Source organism: Ornithodoros turicata, chromosome 4 (genome assembly GCF_037126465.1).
Source record: "Ornithodoros turicata isolate Travis chromosome 4, ASM3712646v1, whole genome shotgun sequence".
In the NCBI taxonomy this organism is placed as follows: Eukaryota; Metazoa; Arthropoda; class Arachnida; order Ixodida; family Argasidae; genus Ornithodoros; species Ornithodoros turicata.
Window position 1 is genome coordinate 26,064,364 of NC_088204.1, and position 24,759 is coordinate 26,089,122.

The 24,759-nt window shown below is 48.9% G+C and overlaps 2 protein-coding genes across 2 annotated transcripts; both read right to left on the reverse strand.

The window, feature by feature from the left end:
• Positions 1–1,214: 1,214 nt before the first annotated feature.
• On the reverse strand, positions 1,215–3,302 carry LOC135392227 (uncharacterized). Its single transcript, XM_064622948.1, has one exon. The coding sequence runs from the start codon at positions 3,300–3,302 to the stop codon at positions 1,215–1,217; it is 2,088 nt and encodes a 695-aa protein (XP_064479018.1).
• An 874-nt stretch (positions 3,303–4,176) lies between these two features.
• On the reverse strand, positions 4,177–4,746 carry LOC135392228 (mucin-2-like). The gene has a single exon (XM_064622949.1). It carries the CDS (start codon positions 4,744–4,746, stop codon positions 4,177–4,179), a length of 570 nt encoding a protein of 189 aa, XP_064479019.1.
• Between the last annotated feature and the right edge of the window lie 20,013 nt (positions 4,747–24,759).

Here is a 24,759-nt window from a genome sequence, read left to right on the forward strand (position 1 = left end):
CACCATACGCTAAGGGACTGGCGTCCGCGAAGATATGCAGCATCCGGCTGACAACGTTGGCATCCACGCCGTGCTCATAGAATCGTGGAACTTGTATCGTCTGTAGGAGCGGTAAGCCCTCACACCACTCGTGCCATTTCTGCCTTATGTCGTTCGGTAAAGCATCATCCCAGTTGAGCTTGAGTTCCCACGTCCGTTGAAACCAAATCTTCGCCTTCACAATGAAAGGTGAAAGGAACCCCATGGGGTCGTAAAGTCTGGCCGTTGTTTGAAGAAGGAACCGCTTTGTATCCTTCCGCTGCTGCGCGAATTGTAGCACATCGTTTGATGAGAACGTCAACGTATCCACTGTGGGATTCCACGTCAGACCAAGCACCTTGAGGACCCCAGTGACTTCACCCAGTAGCACAGCTCCCGTTGCCTCAGATTGAAAACGGCCTCTCATCAGACTGCTGTTAGACGCCCACTTATGGAGCTTCATGGACGCTGCCCGGAAGATATCGTTGGCTTCTCGGTAAATCTTGTCGGTTGACTCCTCATCCGATGCTCCAACTAAGAGGTCGTCGACGTAGAGAGATGTCCTGAGTAGCTGGCAGGTGCTGGGGTACGTTGCTTCCATAGTCTCGATGTGATGTTGGAGAGTGGCTGCTAGTAGGAAAGGGCTCGACGTTATGCCGAACGGCACCCTTGTCATCCGAAACGTTACAATGTCCGGCAAAGGATGACCAGGTGCAGGAGTTTCCCGCAGCCAGAGGAAACGGAGCGCGTCCCTGTCGTTGTCGTTGATGCTGATCTGTAGGAACGCCTTTTCAATACCGGCAACTAACGCTACTCGATACTTCCGGAAATTTAGCAATAAGGCGACCAAATCCGAGTTGAGGTTGGGGCCACTCTCCAGGTTGTCGTTCAGTGACCGTGCATCCGATTCGTGCGATGAAGCGTCGAAGACAACCCGGATCTTCGTTGTGCTGCTAGATTCCCGTATCACCGCGTGATGCGGCATGTAATACGTTCTGGTTTCCGGTGACGTGTCGGGATCGGTCTCTTCTGCTATGCCATCGTGGAGATATTGTCTTACAATGTTGTCATATTCCAGCATGTGTTCTGGATTTTTCTCCAACTTCTTCAGTAGCTGATGAAGCCGCTTCTGTGCGACGTGTTCGTTGTCGTCTAGATACACATCGTTCTTCCACGGCAACCGTACCTCGTAACGGTTATCCACTTTCTTTACTGTAGCCTTGAACGATGTCAGCCTTGAACGATGTCAGGAAGATACCGTCCGTCGAGCCTTCGTGGTCTCCCAGAGAGTTGATTGCCACTCCGATACTCTCCAGCTCCCAGAATTTCGATACAATATTTTCAAGATGTGATTCCTGGACCGCAGTCCGCAGCACTATAGTTTTGTTACAGTGCACCACCGCCCCGTCTCCAGTGACCGGTCCCTGGACACACCAACCAAACGCTGTTTCAGTAGCCCTGAGTCCCTTTCCGAGGCTTAAGACCTTCCCACTGACGAACTCCCAGTAGTAGTCGCAACCAATGAGAACAGAAATCTCTCTCGCCACACCCGATGGTACGTCCGCGACCAGCAAACCCAGGTTCTCCAGTTTTCCTTTGATGTCCGTGCTGACTCTTGGCAGAAACTGTTCGCAAATGTTATCCGTCTCGAGAACTTCAACCGAAAAGTTCCCTTTAGTTCTGCTCTCCAGTGTCAGCAACACCCTTCTGAAGGTGCGCTCGGAGAGTCGACCTCCAAAGACTTCAACGGTGAGCTCTTCTTCAGCCAGAAATTTGCACCCCAGTTTCCTAGACATTCTTTTCGTGATAAAGGACCGCTGGCTTCCTCCATCAAAAATGATCCTTGCTAGCGACGTGGCCCTTCGGCCTGCTACGCAGGCTGCTGCGGTTTGCAGGAGAACCGTCGTATGCTCTTTGCTGCCAGCGGCAGAATGCAGACTGACCGGTGCTGATGACGACTTAACAGAGTCTTCTGTTTCTCCACTGTCCTTGCGCGGCTCCCTCGGCTGGTAACCCGGATCGCAAACGGAAGATGCATGTCTTCCAGAGCATCGCTGACACCTTATCTTTCTCTTGCATGCCTTGGACTGGTGATATGGTCTGGTACATCGGTAGCATCTCCCTTCCAACTTTAGTATTTCCTTCTTCTTGGTCAACCCAAGATCGGCGTCACAGTCCTCGGTTCCATGCTTTCTGGATTCGCAAAACAAACAACTCGGACGTCCTGCAACGTGCTGCAATGCCGCTGCTGAAGCTGCGTTTTGTCTCGCTTGTTTCTTGTGAGTCACACCCTTAGGGTGACCCCCGTTGTCGGTCTTCTGCACTGACGCTAAGCGCTCTCGGCTCTCCACTTCAATCCCCAGCAATTGCAGAAGATCTGCCACCTTCTTTCGATACTTCGTTACTGCGGAATCTGACGTCCTACTATTCGCATTATCGCCGGTTTCATTGATCGACGAACTGTTGGTCCCGTCCTGTGTAAAGTTCACCGCTGTCTTCCGACTGTACTGTAGAACGAGGTCCTTCGGAAGGGACCGCAGCAGTACAGGATAAAGCAGGGAGCAGTAGGAATCCTCAGCTACACCAAGAACGTTCAGACCACGCATGTGCGCTCGGAGACGGTCATGCAGCTTTCGTAGCTCGTGGACATCCTCCGACGACTGGATAGGTCGAATGTTCAGGAGTGCCTCCATGTGCTCTTGTATGATCGCTGTGTCAGCTCCAAAACGTTGCTGCAGGAGTTCCACGGCGTCCTTGTAGCACTCCGCGGATACATGCAGTCCCGCTATCGCCGCAGCTGCGTCGCCCGTCAGCAACGACTTCAAGTAGCTGAACTTGTCACTCAACGACAAGTCCTCGTTCCGATGAACCAGCCTGTCGAACTGCTCCCAGAATGAGTTCCAGTTCTTCTGTTTCCCATCAAATTTCAGCAACTCCAGCCTGGGAAGCTTCACTTTCACTGATCTTCGTTCAGTCATCGCAGGCGGTGGTATCATTCGTTGGACCTGACTGCCTTTGTACTTCAACTTTGTTATGCAGGTGACCACCTTGTCGTCGTACTCGCATATTCGTGCGTAGTCTTGCTCATCTTGCTCGACGCCACTTTCTTCAATTTGTGCATCCACACCGTTGAGTTGGCGTTGAAACGTGAGCAAACGTTCGATCAGTACCTCCGCTACTTCCGTTGCGATCTGTCCTGTCCCGCCAAGTAAACCGTTCGCTTCGTTGAGGAGACGGGATAGTTGAGACCGAAGAGCTTGCCGCTTTTTCGTGAGGTTTGACATGCTGACCTGTCCTTCAACGCCGTCCAATGTTCAGTAGGTCGTTGCAGGAGTCCGCTGTCCTCCCGGGTTTCGGCACCATGTAATAACTACGAATCGGTAATATTTTGTAAGCAGCGTCAAGGGAGCAGATCCCAGTCCAACCGTTCCTGAATGCGTTTATTCCAAAAAAAGCAAAGAAGAAAACACCCGTGCTCGTATCCCTCCAACCAAAAGAGCCCAACAAAACACTACGTCACACAAAGCCCGCGAGCCACCACCTTCCTTTTCGTCGTTATCAAGACTATGCGAAAACGTTTACCCAATCAATTAACGAAGTCCCAACAGACGCTGTTCTTATCCCGTTTTAGGGCCATCAAAGGGCGTCCTAGAACACAAGACCGGGTTCATCGTACTCTGTTTCTGGTGAAGTCACCTGGTCATGCACCCACCGAAAAAAAGGCCTAACTCACGCCAAAAGGAGAATGCCACAATCTCCGGAAAAGCCACATTCATGCTTGAAGTAATCCTTCCTTAAAATGTTGGCTTTGTAGCTTACACACATAACACATCCACAGTGCGGTGCATCTGTACCAGGAGAAACATGCCCCGGAGATCGTTGAGTTCATGACCTTTAGTAGACTCCTGGCAAAAGACGTCAGGAGACTGTGTCCAAAACCCTTTTGACGGAAGAAAGCGGGACCATTTTGTCCTCTCTAGCGAGGGGGGTACCATTTTTTCCGGGACCATTTTTTGCTACACCTGTTCCAGCCAGAGGCTACGTCGGGACTGATTTATTGTTTGGCCAGCGGAACGGTCGAAGCACGAGATGATCTGGGCAGATGACGATGAGCTGATGACGGTAGCGGTGCCGCTAAAGGGTCCCCCCCCCCGCCCCCTAGCGTAGCGGTTGTAGAAGTGAAGGGTGCGGAGAGGAGAGGCCCAGTGGACGCGTGCGCCTAGGCGGGAGTGGTGAAGAAGTTGGAGGCGGAAACAGTGGAAACATCTTCGAGGAAGACGGGCTTGACACGGTCCGCGGAGGCCACCTGGTGGCGGCCGGCGACATCCACGGTGAAGTGTTTGGGCGAGCGGCTGACGACTCGGTATGGGCCGTCGTAAGGGTGCTGTAGGCATGTACGAGAGCCGTCGTGACGGACAAAAACATGGGAACTGGTGTCGAGGTCTGGGTGTCGATAGGCATGCCGAGCAGACGGAGGTCGCTCGGAGGCGTCGGACGCAGGTCTTGCATGGTGGCACGCAGGCGATCGGCGTAGGATGCGAAATCGGGTGTCGCAGTAGTAGAGGACGATGAAAAGAGGTCACCGGGAAGGCGGAGTGCCGTCCCGTACACCAGCTCTGCCGGTGCACATTCGATGTCTCTCCTGACAGTAGCCCGCAGAGAAAGGAGGACGATAGGTAGTGCTTCTACCCAAGGCGTGGGAGAAACGGCCTTGAACGCCGCTGTCATGTTGTGATGTATTGTATTTTATTTTATATGATATTCGAAACATCCATACGTCATGTTATGCATTTAATTGCTTCGTTTTCATAAGTAATTTTGAACATGTTGCGTAATTGCCGTTCCCACGAAATGCCCAGCACCTGTTACAGTAATAAGCCACTTGACTCAAGGCGACGCCGAATTCCCCGAAGAGCTGTGACAATGAGAACAACCGCAAGTCCATTGATGTATGAGCTTCAATAGGGCAAGTCACTTTTACTGAATGCCTACGGAGGAGGCAGATTAGCGACTGGTATCCCAAAACAGGAAACGAGCGACCCACTTCCCAACGAAAGAAAGGCGCAGCCGCTGCACGGCCACCTTTGTATTTGTTAATCCTGCTCGCTTTTCCTGGGAACTATAACACTTTCGCTCTCAGTACGTAGAATTCTGTGTTTGCATTTGATTTGCGGAAGCTCTGTAACCCCTGATTGGATGGCTCATTACACGTCAGTTCCTGACGCTGTAATTGAACGAAAACTTGAGAAAGGGAGTTTGTCCTGGTTAATTATGTATTGATTGGTCAGAAAATATGATGTCACATCGTGGGCAGCACGTGACGCCAGTCAGGCGAGAAAACTTTAAAAGCTGAAGTTTTCTTTGTGTTATTTATTCTGGATTTCAATCTGAAGTCTGGTCTCTACGAAACGCCATGTAGATACTCTAAATAAACTGCTGTCTTCATCGATCATCGGCTGACTCTTCCTTGACCGCGTCCACCACCACCATCCACATCTTTCACTGGCGCAGTCGACAGGATGGTGCGACGTTTTTACAGCAGCGAAGATCACGAGGTGAGAAGTCGATGCAACATCAGCTGATCTACAGTGGAAACGGACAGTGGACTCTCTGGAGGAGCCTGGGAAAATCGCTGATTGAGCGAAAGGCTGCCTGGTAGATAGGAAGCAGTGGAAACGTCGGGACAAGAGACCGTCACGCTTGCGGAGAGAGCAGCTGAGGTACCTGGAGGGTCATCGACAGTATCCTGCAGATTCTACGTTATAGAGGACACGCCGGCTGCAACTTCAGCTTACACAAGAAAGCCGGGTAACAGAAGGACGTCATCACGTAACGGAGTGTTCAGGAGTGTGACGAGTGCAACGTTGACTGTGGACTGGCCCAGTGGTGCGGTTATTTGCAACACGGTGAAGAGCAAGCTTCGTGGGAGACAAATCAATCGTGACAGGTGAGACACCTCGGTTGTTTTCATGGGTTGCCCTTATGGTAATGCCAGTAGTGACTAGGTCGTATAGTCATAGAATTAACAGTCAGGAAAACGGTGCGGGTAACTGTCAGAGTCGAATATCACATATCGAGATGGCAGAGGGTACGACAAATGTGCCGGGAGCGGAACGATCGGTGTCCGAGGAAGTAGAACTTGAGAAGCTTCGACTGGAGCGTTTGCGCCTAGAACTAGAGTTGTGTAAAGCAAAAGCAGCGAGAACTAGTGAGGCGAGTTCTACTCTAGGGGAGTTTAAGGATAATGGTGACCAAATCCTGAAGTATTCGCAGCTTATGCGAGGGATGCTGACAATGATGCCTGACGCAGAGTCAAGGGTGCCGTCGTGGTTTGATGGCGTGGAAACTATGTTTCTGTCATTTGCGGTTCCGAACGAAATCAAAGGCGCGATTATCATGCCGTTTTTAACCGAAAAGGTTCGCGGAGCGGTGTCACGTGGTGTGACGGGAAAATTGATCAGCTATGACGAACTGAAGGAGAGGGTACTATCCGAAATGCGACTTTCCCCTGCAGAATACTACAGAATGTTTCATTCGGCAGTCAAGCAGAAGGATAAAACATGGGTCCAACTCGCTACTAGGCTAACTATAGTTACTGGGAGTCTTATGTGAAAAGAGTAGTAGAGAAGTATCAGACTTCGATAAACTCATGGAGTTAGTTGTAGCGGACCAGGTGAAAATGACCATGAGTGAGGGTATGCAATCCTATGTGGCCCTTAATGAGTCAGAGAAATGGTTAAAGCCTGAAGAACTTGCTAAATTGGCCGAATGCCACGGGGAAAGCAGGGCAAGAAAGGGTGGACCACATGCGCGTAGTTTCGAAGAGGCACCACGTACTAGACGTGCGGATATGAATGATAGACCGCAACGGAAAGAAATTGATAGAGGACACAAGCACGAGAGTCGCAAATGCCACTTTTGTAAACAAGTAGGCCACTACAGAAACGAATGCCCGAAAAGGCTTGCCGCGCAGGCGGAGACTAAGCCCAAAACAGTAGCTAGAGTTGAGCAAATGCCGGGGCCCATGGTGGAAGCTGAGCGCGTATACGACACCGACAAGCGGGTGATCACTGAGAGCTGAAATCAGAACCGACATGTAAACATAGGATCGGGAAGCTCAGAATTTGTTGCGCTCGTGGATTCGGGGGCTGATATTACCGTGATTCGGAGGTCAGTAGTGCCTCATCTAGGAGGGAATGCCGGTACGTTGACGAAACTGCGGGATGCATTTGGGCATGTAGTGCACGCAGAATTGAGGGAAGTACCGCTGCACCTGGTGGAATCGTTTGAAGGTAGTGGGATTCCTGAATTGATTCTAGTTTGTGCTATAACTGACGAGCTTGCACCAAACCTAGACGTCCTCCTCACACCTGAGGACTCTGAACAGCTAAAGCTTGTACGAACGAACGCGGAACAGCTAAAGGCTAAATTCGATGACAATGAATGTAGAGTAGAAACTGCGCTAGAGTTCGAGGAAGAGAACATAGACGCGCTCGTCGTTAGCGTAGGGATAACTGATAGTCGTGACGATGATAATGAGGACCACGCAGAAGGTATACCTACATGTCATTTCGTAGGGACCAATTGGCTGACGAGTCTTTGAAAGAAGCGTGGGAGCAGGCGAAGCAAGTTACGCATAGTATGACCGCTACGGATGGAATGTTGTTCCATAAGGATCACGTCAGTCAAAGTATGTGTACGCAGCTAGTCTTGCCAAAAGCTCGCCAAAAAACTGTTTTGGAGATTGCGCACGACGCACCAGTGGGAGGACACTTTGCGCAAAGGAAAACAATACAACGCATAAAGAATTCCTTCTATTGGCTGGGAATGCATAGGGGCGTAAAACAGTACTGCCAAAGTTATCATAGCTGTCACTGGGCAACAGGCAAGTGATAAGGTCCCGATCACGCCACTAACTAGACGAAGCGCGCCATTTAAAACGGTTATGATGGACTGTATTGGGCTCCTCGACCCACCATCATCACGTGGGCACCGTTACGCACTCTGCGTGGTTGATCTCTGCACACGATGGCCAGAAGTGGTCTGTCTGCGTTCACTAACCGCGAAAGCCACATGCGATGCACTTGTTGAGATATTTTCGCGAATGGGGACACCGGAGATGATATGCTCTGACCAAGGTACCAACTCTAAGGCTAGGCTGACGCAGGAGCTAAAGAAATGTCTGGGCATTGTGACCCGGTTTGCGACACCGGATCACCCGGAGAGTTCAGGAGCGGTAGAGTGTTGGAATGGTACATTCAAGAGAATGCTACGTCATGTGATTCAAAAGCATGGGAGAGACTGGGACCGCATGGTACCGTGTCTACTATGGGCATACCGCGAAATCCCAAATGAAACGACAGGAGTATCCCCCTTTGAATTGCTCTATGGTCGGACGCCAAATGGACCGCTGTCTATCTTACGGAAGACATGGATTGGAGAATGGACCCCCCCCCCCCCCAACGAGCTTGAATTCTTCAGCGGAAGAAATCATGATGAATTTGCGTAGCAAAATGGCAGAGATGGCGGAAGTGACGGGAAAACATTCACAGGAACGACAGGGTCGTTACGCGGCATGCTATATTCTCAGGGCGCAGAGTAAGACTTTCTCAGAAGCGGACCAAGTGCTGGTTTCGGATCCTAACCGCACGGGAAAGATGGAAGCACGATAGGTAGGGCCCGCAACGATTTTAAAAGGTCAGCGTAAGGATAGCTACATGGTCAAAATGCCGGACGGTTCGAAGAGATGGATTCACGCGAATAAGCTGAGGCCGTATCCCACACAGAACACCATCTCCTGCGGACGTCCGAAATAGATCCCAACGTCCATGTCCTGAAATGGATGTCAGGTGGACGTCCCTGGGAGCGACGTGGATGGACGTTTGTAGCCGTACATCCGCAGAATATGTCGTAACGGTTGTTTGAACAACTGTCCGAATAAGGTCCCTGACGGGATGTTAAATGGTGTGTTATCGCAGGAGAGAGAGAAACATGGCAAGGTGTACCGCAGCGTGAGTTCGACTTTTCATGAAACAACTGAATGGCTCACACCAAAAGGAGTAAGAAATGCAGATGTTACGTCATAGTGAGTTAATACGCCAAGCAGTTCTTCAGTCCACTGTTACAAGTATACACAATCGCATTAAACTTAAGCACCCCACCCTTTAGTTTGACTCGCAGGCAGACTGGACTCTCGAATTTGTGGAAGCTCGCGAGACAAGCAATATATAGTATCTGTTTTCGCTTTGAAAGGTATGCCACTGCCTTTCTAAGTGATCTTCATGGTTCTAAAAGCGTGTATATGTATGTCTTTATTTTTTTTTAAACTTTGCGCTCGTTGTCCGTAACGGTAATACCGGAATCAAAACAAAAACGAGGAACAGAGAAAGAAAGATGCAATGGCCGAGCCTGAAACAAAATGGCGAAAACAAACGCCTACAGCCCTAGTAAGAATGTGTGCACTTATGCAGCAACTCAATAAAACAGTATCAATAATAATGAGAAAATGCAGGGCCGTGAGCACGTACGCAAACGTCCATGCAACGTCCGGGCATCTCCGTATAACTTCCTGTGAGGACAAACGACGGATATTTGTGGGAAGTCCTAACCGTGGCCACTCGGAGATGTGGGGGACATCCGTCGGAAAAATGTGTGTCTCCCAGGGAGATCCGTATTTCCAGGGAAGGATATCCCCAGGAACACCATGGGAAGTTTTGTTCCGTTTGGGATGTAGCTCGTATGAACGCTGTAGGTGTCATATTTGATAACGATGACAAATTTGGAGACATAGTTGAGCCTCCGGGAAATCAGAAGTGTACTACACGCAACACCGAAGTAGATCCGTTCAGGTTGGACATGTCGGATCTGCAAGCAGATCAGATTCGTACGGTCGAAACTCTCATAAACGAGTTGGCGGAAGTATTTTCGAAGAGACCTAGAAAATGCAGGGTAGGCTCACACAAGATTGAACTAATCGAAGGGGCAGAACTCAAGAAATCGTATCCGTATAAAGTCCCCATTGCACTTCGAAAGGAAGTTGATCGCCAAATCAGCGAGCTACTGGAATGGGATGTGATTTACCCCGTGGAATCAAGTTTCGCACACCCCACCGTATACGTCGCGAAAAAGGACGGTGGCGTACGTCTTTGTATAGATTATAGGCGGTTAAACGCGGTGACTGTAGCAGACAGATTTCCGTTGAGGAACGCCATGGAACTGCTGTTGGATGTATCACGGGCGCAGTACATCAGTGTCCTAGACATGACCAGAGGTTACTGGCAGGTAGGAGTCGATGAGGAGTCTAGGAAATTCACAGCGTTTGTAACACCAACTGGGCAGTACGCATGGAAAGTGATGCCGTACGGGTTGCGAAACTCAGCCCAAACTTTCCAGCGAGTTATGAATGACATACTTGCGCCGCACGCTTCGTACGCCTGTTCCTATATAGACGATGTGGCGATTTATTCAACAAGTTTCGGAAGAGCACGTAGACCACCTGCGTAAAGTATTAGCTACTCTAAAAGGGGCAGGACTCTCAGTGAATCCCCGGAAGTGTAAATTCGAGCAAAGGACTGTAAAATACTTGGGACATGCAGTTGGCTCAGAAACCCACGCTCCAGACCCAGAAAGGGTGGAAGCAATACAGAGGATAGAGCGGCCTAAAACTAAGAAGCAGTTAAGAAGTCTATTAGGCTTACTGAACTATTACCGGGATTATGTGAGAAACTACTCAGAGATTGTGTTGCCTCTGACGAGACTGACAGGCAAACGGGTCCCCAACATCTTGACTTGGGATGAAAAGGCAGAACAGGCATTCCTGCATATCAAGCAAGCTCTTGCTGAAATCCCCCACCTAGTGGCGCCGGACCAATGTAAGGACTTCACGCTGACGACCGACGCGTCTGAGTACGCTGTAGGGGCTTGTCTCTCACAAACGGGACATGACGGGAAGGAATGCCCCGTAGCATTCTTAAGCAAGAAGCTTTCCCCGACACAAACCCGATGGGCAACCATAGAGCGTGAGGCATACGCCATCATCTGGGCATTAGGGCGTCTAGATACCTGGTTGTTTGGGCGAAAGGTAAAAGTGGTAACTGACAACGACCCGTTACGATACCTCACCCATACCTCCCCGAATAGTGCTCGTCTCACCCGTTGGGCGCTAGCATTACAGAAGTATGATATTTCCTCGTCGCACATTAAAGGAAGAGACAATATCGCCGCGGATGCGCTCTCAAGAATGTTCAACGAGAGCTAGTTGTAATGTAGGGCGGCCTGTGAGGAGAATCGTGGTGCCTTACATGTTGTGAGTACTGGACAATTGGGCATTGTAATCCCTGATCGTATGTTGTTTCGAATTGTTATATTCAGTTTGAATGTTGCTTGGACAGGTGCATATCCCGCCACATTCTTGGGGGAAGGGTGTCATGTTGTGATGTATTGTATTTTATTTTATGTGATATTCGAAACAGCCATACGTCATGTCACGCCATAAGTCATTTTGAACGTGTTGCGTTAATTGGCGTTCCCCCGAAATGTCCAGCACCTGTTACAGTAACAAGCCACTTCACTCAAGGCGAGGCCGAATTCCCCGAAGAGCTGTGACAATGAGAACAACCGCAAGGCCATTGATGTGTGAGCTTCAATAGTGCAAGTCACTTTTACTTAATGCCTACGGAGGAGGCAGATTAGGGACTGGTATCCCAAATCAGGAAACGAGCGACCCACTTCCCAACGAAAGAAAGGCGCAGCCGCTGCACGGCCACCTTTGTATTTGTTAATCCTGCTCGCTTTTCCTGGGAACTATAACACTTTCGCTCTCAGTACGTAGAATTTTGTGTTTGCATTTGATTTGCGGAAGCTCTGTAACCCCTGATTGGATGGCTCATTACACGTCAGTTCCTGACGCTGTAACTGAACGAAAACTTGAGAAAGGGAGTTTGTCCTGGTTAATTATGTATTGATTGGTCAGAAAATATGATGTCACATCGTGGGCAGCACGTTTTCTTTGTGTTATTTATTCTGGATTTCAATCTGAAGTCTGGTCTCTACGAGATACCATGTAGATACTGTAAATAAACTGCTGTCTTCGTCGATCATCGGCTGACTCTTCGTTAGCCGCGTCCACCACCGAATCATCATCGGATCACCACCACCGATCCACATCTTTCACTGCCGCCTTGAGGGCACGATGGAGCCGCTCAACCATACCATTGGCCTGCGGGTGGTAGGCGGTAGGCGAGCCAAAGAGGCGAGTGTGGTGGGCGAATAGGCAGGACTCAAGTTGGCGTCCCTGGTCAGTTGTGATGGTCGCCGGAACCCCGAAGCGGGCCACCCATGAATTGAGGAAGGCAGAGGCCACGGTTGAAGCGGTAATGTCAGGTATGGGAGTGGCCTCCGGCCAACGAGTAAAGCGGTCAACGACCGTCAAGAGATATGGGAAGCCTTGTACGGGCGGGAGAGGTCCGACCAAATCTAGGTGAATGTGGCTGAAGCGAGAGTCGGGCAGCGGGAATCGCGACGATGGAGTGCAGGTGTGACGTAGAATTTTCGACTTCTGGCAGGAGATGCATGACCCTACCCAGCGCTTAATGTCAGAACGCATTCGTGGCCATACGTAGCTGGACGACAGCAACGTCTGCGACGTTCGTATGCCGGGATGCGCCATGCCGTAGAGCTGGTCAAAAACGTGACGCCTAGCGGCAACTGGCAGGAAGGTACTTGGCTGGCCAGACGAGACGTCGCAGCAAACGGCGCACGGGATGCCGGGAAACGTGATATCTTGCAGCGTCAAGTTGGTGGGGCTCGAGTCGCGCAGAGACAGGAGCTCATCATCGCAGGACTGCAGGTCTGCTATGGTTTCGAGCTACAGAGGGGTAGTTGATGACGAGAGAGCGGCACGGCTGAGAGCCTCCGCGACTGGGTTCTGACGGCCAGGGACGTGACGGACGTCAGTCGAAAACTCGGAGACGAAGGCAAGATGGCGTTGTTCCGTAGTCGAGTAACGTTGACCGGCAGGCGTAGACAAGTGGCTTGTGGTCTGTGTAGATGACGAATTGTCGGCCCTCCAGAAAGTGGCGGAAGTGCCTCACACTTAGATAAGTCGCCAACAGCTCTCTGCCAAAGGTGCTGTATCGGGTTTCGGGAGGACGTAATTTGTGAGAGAAGAAACCGATGGGCTGGCAAGGGCTTAAGGTATTCGCCGGCTCTTGCTGGAGAACTGCACCGACCGCCGCATCGGAGGCATCCACCGTGAGAGATGTAGCCGCATCGGGTCGCGGATGGCATAGGAGCGTGGCAGACGCAAGAGCTTCCTTGATTCGACCAAAGGCCGCCTCGGCGTCAGGGGGCCAGACAAGGGGACGGGAGGACTTGGCAGGAGAGGTAAGGAGTGCTTCAAGAGGGCGGAGAATCTCTGCACAATGAGGGACGAATCGGCGGTAGAAGTTCGTGAGGCCTAAAAATCGTCGGAGTGCGTTGACAGAGGTTGGACGCGGGTAGTCGGAGATGGCGTGGACTTTGCTCGGGAGGGGAGTTATGCCTTCTGGAGAGATCTTATGCCCCAGAAACTCCAGAGAGCTGACCCCGAATTCGCTCTTGAGGGCGTTGATAATAATGCCGTGGTCGGAAAGGCGGGCGAAAAGCCGACGGAGATGGTCGAGGTGTTCTTCGTAGGAGGAACTCGCGACAAGAATGTCGTCGATATACACGAATGTAAGTGAGAGGCCACGTGTTACAGCGTCTATAAAGCGTTGAAACGACTGAGCGGCGTTACGGAGGCCGAAAGGGCATACGAAGAAAATCGAATAAGCCAAAAGGTGTAGTAATGACTGTCTTCGGAATGTCCACTTCGGCAACCGGAATCTGATGGTAGGCTCGTACCAAGTCAAGCTTCGAGTAGATGGTGGTTCCGTGCAGAAAAGCCGTAAAATCGTGCACATGCGGGATAGGATAACGGTCTGGGATTGTGGCACGATTCAGGGCACGATAATCGCCGCGGGGGCGCCAGTCGCCTGTCTTCTTGGGCACCATATGAAGCGCGGTAGCCCAACTGCTAGACGAAGGCCGTATCCCATGTCCAGCATGTGGCTGAACTCGTCACGAGCTGTTTTTCCGGTGCGAGACGACGTGGGCGAACAAAAACTGGCGGCCCCTTGTTGCCAATGTGGTGGACGACTGAGTGCTTTACCGGGTTACCGGGAGTGATTAGTTAGCTCCAGATACTCCTTCAAGATTGCATGGAAGGGATTAGTCTCGTCATGGAAGAATGATATTCCCGGAGAAGAAAGTGAAGACAATATTCCGGGCACAGCAAGATTGGTACTGGAATCGATGCCCAGTTAGCCCGCACGTCAAAGTTCACGTAATTTAGCAGACGACGAAACCCGAAGACGGGCGACTGCGATGCCCCTAGCTTGATCCGGTAGCAGATCATATCCTCCAAACGCCCATTTCCACCGACGTCCCAATTCAACCAAAAGCTCATTTCCTCCAAAAAAATATTCGGAGGTTCTGGGCTATCGGTTGATCTGGGCATGCGGGTGGCAGTGACCCATATCCCCCAAGTGATCTTTTCATCCAAGCGCCCAGAACCACCGAAAGCGGGACACTTCAAAGGACACGCGCCCACCGTTTAACAGGGAGAGGAGGAAGGGTGAGCGGTTCCCAAGTATGCGGGAATCCCATGTACATCTCGAGGCAGAGTTAACTGGAACGCCACTTCGACTGGCGAAGCTAAACTCGGGGAGAGAGCAACCCTAGCGGCTCTTACGAGAAATAAAGGCAAATAGTGTTCGACTGTCCCACTATGGTTGTGTTGCTGTGGAGGTGTAAGCCTTGCCATGAGCTATTGACTCGGCATTGCCCTTAGCTGCGGTTATCGTCGCGATGTTTGTTTGTGTTTGCGGCGATTATGTGAAGGTGTATGCCGGCTGATATCGCACGGATACGATGCCTTTATCTCATTGATACACGCGAAAGTGGTCGCGTTCGCTCAGTGGGGCATTTTCAGATTTGTGATAAAACAAATGAGGATGCACGGGGTCTAGTGGAAAATTTTTTGGAGTTGCTGTCCACCTTTGCGCGTATCAATGAGATAACAGCATCATATCCGCGTGATATCGGCCAGCATACACCTTTACATAATCGTCTCAAACCCAAACAAACATCGCGATGATAACCACCGGTGAGAGTAATGCCGAGTCAACAACTCATGCCAAGGCGGACACCCCCGCAGCATCATGGCGAGTGGTGATCATTTGGTGGCAACTTTTCTTTTCTTTTTCTTCTTCTTTTTTTTTTTTTTTTTTGCCAGATCCCAAGCAGTCAAGCAATCTTGCATGTTCGCGTGGCACTTTCCGTGCGCCCGGAATTTCCCAGCTATTACTTTTTTCGTCCGGTCTCGAAACGATCGAGCAGCGGGTTGCCCAACTACATCCGGTGTCGTCAAATCCGCACTGCAGCGGTGGCGAGTGCTCTCATTGGACCGCACGTCGAAGTTCACGTGATTTAGCAGACGACGGAACCCGAAGACAGGCGACCGCGATGGCCCTAGCGTGATCCAAGTGTACGAACTCTGCCCTGATTCAAAAGGGATGAGACGAGACTGATCCTGATCCTAAAACCGCCAGATCCATGGCACTCATGTTCGGGTGGCAACTGTCAAATGATCCAGCTCCGGAGCCGACCTAGCAATTTCCGAGCGCCAGGCAGTGTTGTAATTAAATGACCACCACAATTCGCCATAAGTAGGACAGTGGAAACATTATTTCCCTTTATTTCTCCTAAGCGCCGCTAGGGTGATTCTCTTCCCGATTCAGCGGTCGAAGTGGCGTTCCAGTTAACTCTGCTTCGAGCTGTACTTCCTTCAACTCGCCAGAGAGGGTCACGTGGGTTCCTGACTGCTGCTCATCCGGTGCTCGAAATGTTCTGTAGCATGAGGTATGCGGTCCGTTGATTTGCACAGCTTCCTTTGTTCCCCTGCTTACTAATAATTCTCCTTAGAGATGCAACATATATGACTGATATAAATATGAGAGCTGATACACGAGATCTATATTAAAGAAGCTTGATCGTAGTTGGATAGAAATGACACGACACTCGGTGTGTACAAATGAGATCGCGTTCAAGAAGTGATCTGAACGGAGAGAATCCCGAAAATGAATTTTATTGGTATGCACGTTGCTGACGGGAGAAGCACTATCTTCGGAAGGTTATGGAAGTTCGCGTCATGATTCACGGAAAAAGAGCATGGTGGGAGTGGTATGTTCTGTGGCTGGAACATTTAGCGGGACGGCGGAAAACAAACAAACCTCAAGCGCCTTCAGAGGAGATCGACAGTTCAGACGCTATGTTGGTTTCATGCATTCATACTGTTTGCAAGCTTTTTCTAGGGGTTGTTTCAGCCGGTTAATAGCGTGTTTTCTGAACGTCTGAACTGTATTAAAAGAACGCGTAAAAGAAAAGTAAAGGAGGAGGTCCTTTTTGTAACCTTCTTCGAGACCTGTGAAGTGGGCGCTTTGTTACTATATTTGCTTTCCACTCTGATGACCTACACAGTGCTTGGAGCTCTGTCACTCACATGGAAAATATCTCTCTGTTCGGATCGGATCATTTCTTGTACGCGATCGACATCAATAATACCTTTCCTTTGCAAACTTCACTTCTGACTCAGTTGCAGGATTGGATTCCCGCACACCCAAAAACCGCTCAGCCTTCCTCCTCTCCCTGACAAACAGAGGAATCGTGTCTTTTCAAGTATCCCGCTTTCGGTGGTTCTGGGCGCTCGGATGAAAAGAGCTTTTGGGGGATATGGGTCACTGCCACCCGCGTGCCCAGGTCAACCGAAAGCCCAGAACCTCCGAACATTTTTTCGGATGAAATGAGCTTTTGGTTGATTTGGGACGTCGGTGGAAATGGGCATTTGGAGGATATGAGGCCTAACCGCTTGATCCAAGTGTACGAACTCTGCCCTGATTCAAAAGGGATGAGGCGAGCCTGATCCTGATCCTAAAACTGCTAGATCCGTCCTTTCTGTAACCTTTTTCGGGACCTGTGCCGTGCCCATTTCCACCGACGTCCCAATTCAACCAAAAGCTCATTTCATCCGAAAAAATGTTCGGAGGTTGTGGGCTTTCGGTTGATCTGGGCACGCGGGTGGCAGTGACCCATATCCTCCAAATGCTCTTTTCATCCGAGCGCCCAGAACCACCGAAAGCGGGATACCTGAAAGGACCCGCTTCCCCCGTTTGTCAGGGAGAGGAGGAAGGGTGAGCGGTTCTTGGGTGCGCAGGAATCCAATATACTTCCTGCAACTGACTCAGAAGTGAAGTTTGACAATGAAATGTATTATTGATGTCGATCGCGTTCAAGTGATCCGAACCCAACAGAGAGATATTTTCTATGTGAGTGATTGGGGCCCAGGCACTGTGTAGATCATCATAGTGGAAAGCGAATAGTAACAAAGCGCCCATGGCACAGGTGCCGAAAAAGCTTACAAAAGGGACCTCCTCCTTTACTTTATTTTATGCTTTCTGTTAAAGGGACAGTCGCATCGACCACAGATCGATTCCGAAACCACAGTGAAATGAGATTCCCCGTCCTTCACTGACCATGACTCCGAAAGTCCCGTTCCGATCGACGGAATACTTTTTGCATAATTCGTGTGTAAGCGGCGCTACAGCAGACGACGGAAGCGGGCGTCAAGCGGAACTCCCTGCTGAGAATCTTTAGCAACGTCACATGGAATCTGACCAATAAGAACGCGGCGAGCCAGAGGAGTCCCCGCGGCTTGCAGCTTGCATGAGCAAGGTCAGGGAGACGAAGGCGAAGGCACATACGGAGATGGCGGACTCGGAATGCGGAAGTGGCGAATCGTGCTGTTCAAATGCCTTTAGTAATAGCTCCCTGACGAATATACATGTTTGATGACGGCCCATATTCGACGGATCCGCTTATTCTGCAAGTCGCTGGTGATGTACGTGCCGCAGCTGCGTTAGCGCAACAGAACGAGCCTCAGGACCACTGCTTTAGGTACGTTCATGATCGGAGTGTTCAATACTTAATCCCGTGACATTCACACTACGACGCAGGAAACAATCCAAGTGTTTGTGCGGCGTCTGTGTTCCTCAGGAACTGGATGAGTACCTATATGCTGCAGTGCTGGTGAAGTGGTAGAGTTGTGCAATGACGGCACGCACCACACGCACGTATCACACTTTGTTCCCAGCTCCCTGTCATCGGCCAGAACTTCTAGTGGTGTATCTACCGCAGTATTGCAGCGACGATCACAGTCTTCGCCTACTGTGCCCACGACAGGTAGGCACGTCGAGCAATCCTTATTTTCGTAGTTGTCGTCGTTGTTTGCACACACGACCAATGCCCCATGAAAGTTACGAAGGCTCTAACTAACTGTGCAATTCAAGGGCCGGGTTAGAATTAGAATGATTGTCAGGAAATTACTGTGCTACGTGTTTAGGAAAGTGTCCTTTCTTTTTACAGCTACGTCAAGTTCACTGCTTATTGTGTGTTTACAAGCTGAGTTTGGAGATTCCTTGGACCGAAAAACAGACGACAGATACCTGGGTGTGTCGTCCGCATGATTCGCCAACGTTTTTCCATCCTGGCCCTATCAGGACTATCATCTTTAGTGTGCCTCATTTCCTGTTCACACCTACACCATAATAGACTTGCATAGTTTCCAATTGAGAAGTGTGAAACAGAATCTGTGTTACCACAGTAATCCCGAGAAGTGCAAAGGAATAGGCAGGAGCAATAAACTACCTGGCCATAAGTGACAGTTATACTTTTAATGATAGTGTAATGCTTCTTATCGTTGGCAGTTACAGTACAGTTACAGTTACAGTACAGTTACAGTTAATGGTACAGTTACACCTCATTATCATAGTAAGTGATACATCTGTCTGGGAATGTCCAAAATTTGTCATTCCCACGGAAGATTGTTCTGCCTTGATACAGCAAAACAAATTTTGATACCTGCCATTGATCCAATTTTTTAGCACCACTGTCTTGAAAACAGCTTTCAAGACTAACTTCAGAGATCCTTGGCAGAGCATTACCTCTTGTCTATGTATTATAATAATTATTATAATGACAGGCAATAAGTCACGCAAATGTGAATAAATCTTTGTGTTGACTGAGTGTTGTCCATTCAAGAGCCATTGCACAAGTCCACATCCAACTCTTCACGCACAGATATTTATTATTTGCTATGCACAGACAGTTATCAGCGTGCACCACACTGGCAATGTCCCTTGGGATCTGAAGCGGGGACTCACAAAAATAAAAAATAAAATAAACAGTTTCGTAAGTACTTCAATTGCAATGAAAACGGGACGATTGGACAGTAAATTGGACGGTTTCATTATAACAGTGGTACACAGGAAAAAAACTCGGGGTGTTGGGGGGATCTGGATCGATCTCTGGGCATAACCAAGTGTAAAATTTTAGAAGGGTTAGTACATCCTGAAATGGCCCTCATGCCTCAGACCCCACTACTCGATTAATGCACCTCCCTTTTACAGTAAGAGGCCTCTTACTATCTACGGCATATCCTATCAAAGCTCACAGGACAGCAAATTTGGCCAATGCTTATGTGACAGTGCCTCGTAGAACATGCAGGTTTTCTGTTGAATTGACACTACATCTCTGGTAGCCCCTTTAATGTCTGGAGGTAGGTGCATCGTTTTACATTTAACCAGCAGTAATGTATAGCATTGCAAAAAAGGAAACAAGGGCTTAATCTCAACGCTGCATCAGCATCATTCATCATCTCACAATAGCGTTGTTGTTGTCAGCCTCTGCACAAAGATTTGGGTGGACCTGAAACGGACCTTTTTTTTGTTCTTTTCATTTCCTGCTGTCAAGTTATTTTGTCTTGGCATGTAGCTGTGAGATGTCAGTAGAAGCCATGAAGTCATTCTCTTTAGTTCTTGAACTTGGATGAAGAAAGCACTGTTCTGGAAGATCCTAATTTGTCAGAGGCGTCATAAAGGCATTAGTGTAAAAACCAGGTCTCTCAGCAAAATTGCCGTGCACACACGTACATTGTTTGATGCCGTTTCATGGATGAATGGGACTTGATCAGCAGCACCTGGTCCTTCTATAACACAGAACGTCAAAAGTGCACCTCAAGTTGGCTACGACAACAGCAAAAACCGCCGCCCTACAGCACACAAACAGTTCACAAACAGAGAGATAAAAGGTAACTGGGAAGTGGGTTATGGCACTTATGTTACGGACAGAGGTACTGTTTGTATAGTGCCTGTTTCTAACACCAGCACACAAACAGCGTCAGTTCTTCCTTCTAGTGATCGGGGTTCATAGTTTGCGAATTGTTCTGTGTCCAAAAATTGTAAACACATTATATGTATTTAAGTAATATACGTACCACTTGCGCTTGACCCTGTCGAACTGCCTTCAGCTGTAACACACATGAAAACCAATCATGTCTACCACATTCCACAAAAGTCACAGGTTCAGTAACAGTGAAAGTTTCATGATAACGCGTCCGACAACGAGAAAAGTCAATCACGTTCATATGAATGACATCACTTGAACTTGTTTATTGTATTTTATTTATCTAGTTATTAAATCATAGGTTAGGGGATACCTTACGTTGTACCGATTTCGTCTTTTGCTGCTAAGTTACTCACGCGCAAGAGTGACAGACCCGATTGGGAAACTACATAGACATTGTGACTTACTGTCGAAGTTGCTGGCTCGCTTTGTTCGTGGAACACTGTCGGAACGGCGTCAAGTTTCAATTCGTTCCTTTTTTGTGTCAATCCAAGTTGCACTTCCATGATGTTCTCATCCAGGTACACATTATCGGTGAAATGCGAGGAGCATACACGGACAGCATGAACACTCCTTGCTTCATCTGGATACCCGCTAGTGATGTAGCTGCTTCCAACTTTCGCTTCGTCTGGGGTCTGGCTGTAGCTGTATCCTTGGCGTGCGAAATCAAACATCGAGGTTTTCGAAGGAAGTTTTCCTGGAGTCGGGAACGCTGCGTCGGTTTCCAAACGACATCCCACGCGAAGGATGCAAGCGTAGCGATAGTATCCGAGTCACTAGAAAGTGTCACATGTGAATACGGGCGACGTGCCGGAAAAAAACAAAGCAGCCCCAGACTTGGCGGCAGACGACAGCGTCCTTCGCAGCGGATTAGCCAGATTCGACCTTGCGTCACGCGATGTTGTTGGCGCTTGCGCTTTCGAGGATCAAAACGAAACCGGATCTTTTAAATTCGATTCCTCATCACCCGGTCCGTTTTGGAAGGAGAAAATTTGGCAAATAGCTCGTGGTAGTGTGCCGAACACATTGGTATTGGATTCGTAACCACGGTTCCGGATGCGACAGTCCCTTTAATGCAGTTCAGACGTTCAGAAAATACGCCGGCTGAAACAAACCGGCTGAAACAACAAAAATATTAACCGGCTGAAACAACCACTAGAAAAAAGGTTTCAAGCAGCATGAATGCATGCAACATATCGTCTGAACTGTCAATCTCCTCAAATTTAGGTGCTTGAGGTTTGTGTGGTTTTCGCCGTCCCTCTATATTTTCCAGATACAAAACCTACCATTCCCACCATGTTCTTTTTCCGTGCCTCATGACGCGGACCTCGCTGAGCTTCCGAAGATAGTGCTTCTCCCGTCAGCCAACGTGCATACGAATAAAATTCATTTTCGAAATATCTCTCTGTTCAGATCACTTCTTGAACGCGATCTCATTTGTACACACCGAGTGTCGTGTCATTTCTACCCACCCAAGCCGGTTTTTCGTCACCACCACCACCACGACGACGCTTAATTACTCATTTAACATTTCCGACATCTCTGCCTATCATATACTGTGTTTTTAATTCAAGCTATCCTTTCCAGTTTTTTTTATTCAAGCTAATGTGATTATCGGCTGGATGCAGCTGTAATGCCGATAACTCTCCTCGTTTGCTTGAAGTGTTTACGTAAATATTTTGTACATTCAGCAGCACGTGAATGATAGAAATATCTAATGCTCTTACTAATCCCCCGTACTTCATACTCTTACAAGTTAAATTTTTGACTTGCTATTATTTCATGCATAGTTAGTCCAGTATTCGATACCCAAAGATTGTGCAGCACATGCAAACCATTACATACATTACTTATTTGCATTACTTACGTATATTACTCCCATTACATATGCCACGCACCTACACAGAATCATTCCAAAACTCAATTGAATCAAATTTATTGAACTTATTTCTTTAAAGTTGAGTCATTCTTCTTGTTGTGACATATCCGTCTCCATCCTGTGCTCCATATCCATGGGATGTCGCAAGGATGTACAAGATACGAGTACCTATAACGTCCGATTGTGTATATCCATGCAACATCCATATGACGTACGAGACGTCTGTGACGTTTGCGACATTCCTGGGATGTCTCAGGGATATGTGATCGCAGTCGCCCGTCTTCGGGTTCCCTCGTGTGCGTGAACTTCGACGTGCGGGCCAATGAGGGCACTCGCCACCGTTGCAGTACGGATTTGACGACACCGGATATAGTTGGGCAACCCGCTGCTCGATCGTTTCGAGACCGGGCGAAAAAAGAGCTAGCTGGCAAATTCCTGGCGCTCGGAAAGCGCCACGCGAACATGCGAGATTGCTTTGGTTTAACCAAGTGAACATGACTGCTCGGAATCTGTCAAAAAAAGTTGCCACGAAATGACCACCCGAATTTGCCATTATGCTGCAAGGGTGTCCGCCTTGGCATGAGTTGTTGACTCGGCACGCTCAACTGTAGTTATCATCGCGGCGTTTGTTTGGGTTTGAGGCGATTATATAAAGGTGTATGCCGGCCGATATCACGCGGATGCGATGCTGTTATCTCACTGATACACGCAAACGTGGACAGCATATCCAATAAATTTGCTACTAGACTCCGTGCATCCTCATTTGTTTTATCACAAATCTAAAAATACCCCGCTGAGCGAACGCGACCACCTTCGCGTGTATCAATGAGATAAAGGCGTCGCATCCCGGCATATCGCATATCGGCCGGAATACACCTTCACATAATCGCCGCAAACACAAACAACATCGCAATGATAAACATAGCTGTGGGCAATGACGAGTCAACAGCTCATTGTATGGCGGACACCCCCGCAGCTCAAGTGGGACAGTCGAAACACTATTTGCCCCTATTTCTCGTAAGAGCCGCTAGGGTTGCTCTCTTCCCGACTTTAGCTCCGCCAATCGAAGTGGCGTTCGAGTTAATTCTGCTTCGAGCTGTACATTGGATTCCCGCACACTTGGGAACCGCTCACCTTTCCTCCTCTACCTGAAAAATGGGGGAAGCATGCCCTTTCAAGTATCCCGCTTTCGGTGGTTCTGGACGCTCGGATGAAAAGAGCATTTGGGGGATATGGGTCACGTAATTTAGGAGACGATTAAACCCGAAGACGTGCGACCGCGATGCCCCTTGTTTGATCCAAGTGTACGAACTCTGCCCTGATTCAAAAGGGATGAGGCGAGCCTGATCCTGATCCTAAAACTGCTAGATCCGTCCTTTCTGTAACCTTTTTCGGGACCTGTGCCGTGGGCGTTTTATTACTATTCGTTTTCCACTGTGATGACCTACACAGTGCCTGGACTCCAGTCACTCACATGGAAAATATCTCCCTATTCGAATCGGATCACTTCTTGAACGCGATCGACATCAATAATACCTTTCCTTTGCAAAGTTCACTTCTGAGTCAGTTGCAGGAAGTACATTCGATTCTCGCACACCCAAGAACCGCTCACCCATACCTCTCCCTGACAAACAGGGCGAAGCGTGTCCTTTTCAGTCTCCTGCTTTCTGTGGTTCTGGGCTCTTGGATGAAAAGAGCACTTGGGGAATATGGGTTACTGCCACCTGCGTGCCCAGATCAACCGAAAGCCCAGAACCTCCGAATATTTTTTCGGAGGAAATGAGCTTTTGGTTGATTTGGGACGTCGGTGGAAATGGGCGTTCGGAGGATATGAGCTCCTACCCTCTCGTTATGTTGAGCTTCTGATACCCCTGCGTTTGTATTTATGTTCTTTCCATTTTTACCTGTATTTGCATCCTTTCCATCACCGTTACCCTCTCATGCCAAAACACCCCCGTCAACTATATATATGTTCCTGTACCATGTTTATATTTTTGTAACCTGAACAGGTGCAGTCTCATGCAAGAAAGTCTCGTTACCATGTGTAAATAAATAAGTTGACCCTATCGTTTAATATCACTCTTTGATTTACTTACCACCGGCAACTTGACATTGCCTATTTTTCTGCCTTCATATCTTCCAGTATACGCCAGTTAGATCACGTAACTTGGTTGATTCATTTTATAAAGCTTTGTTTCACACCTCAAGGAAACTTAGCTCTTCAGTAACCTCAGTGAGCCAAAAACACGGTTTAGGTTCAGTTTTGGATGCTTTTACTGGTCTTGTTGATCGTTAACAATACATCGTTCCAAAATACAACATAAATTCCAGCTGGACACCATATCAATGCGCCTATTGGCTTGCACTTCATCGGAGCGGTCCTCTGTTGGCTAGCAGGAAGCAACGTCCAAATATTTAATTCGTCCGAAAAAAATCGGACGTACTGGACACTTGGACGAAATGAACAGGCGGGGAGAAACTTGCCCAGCGCGTCCAATACCCGTACCGTCCAATAGCCCATTTCGTCCAAATGGGGGAATTCCCAA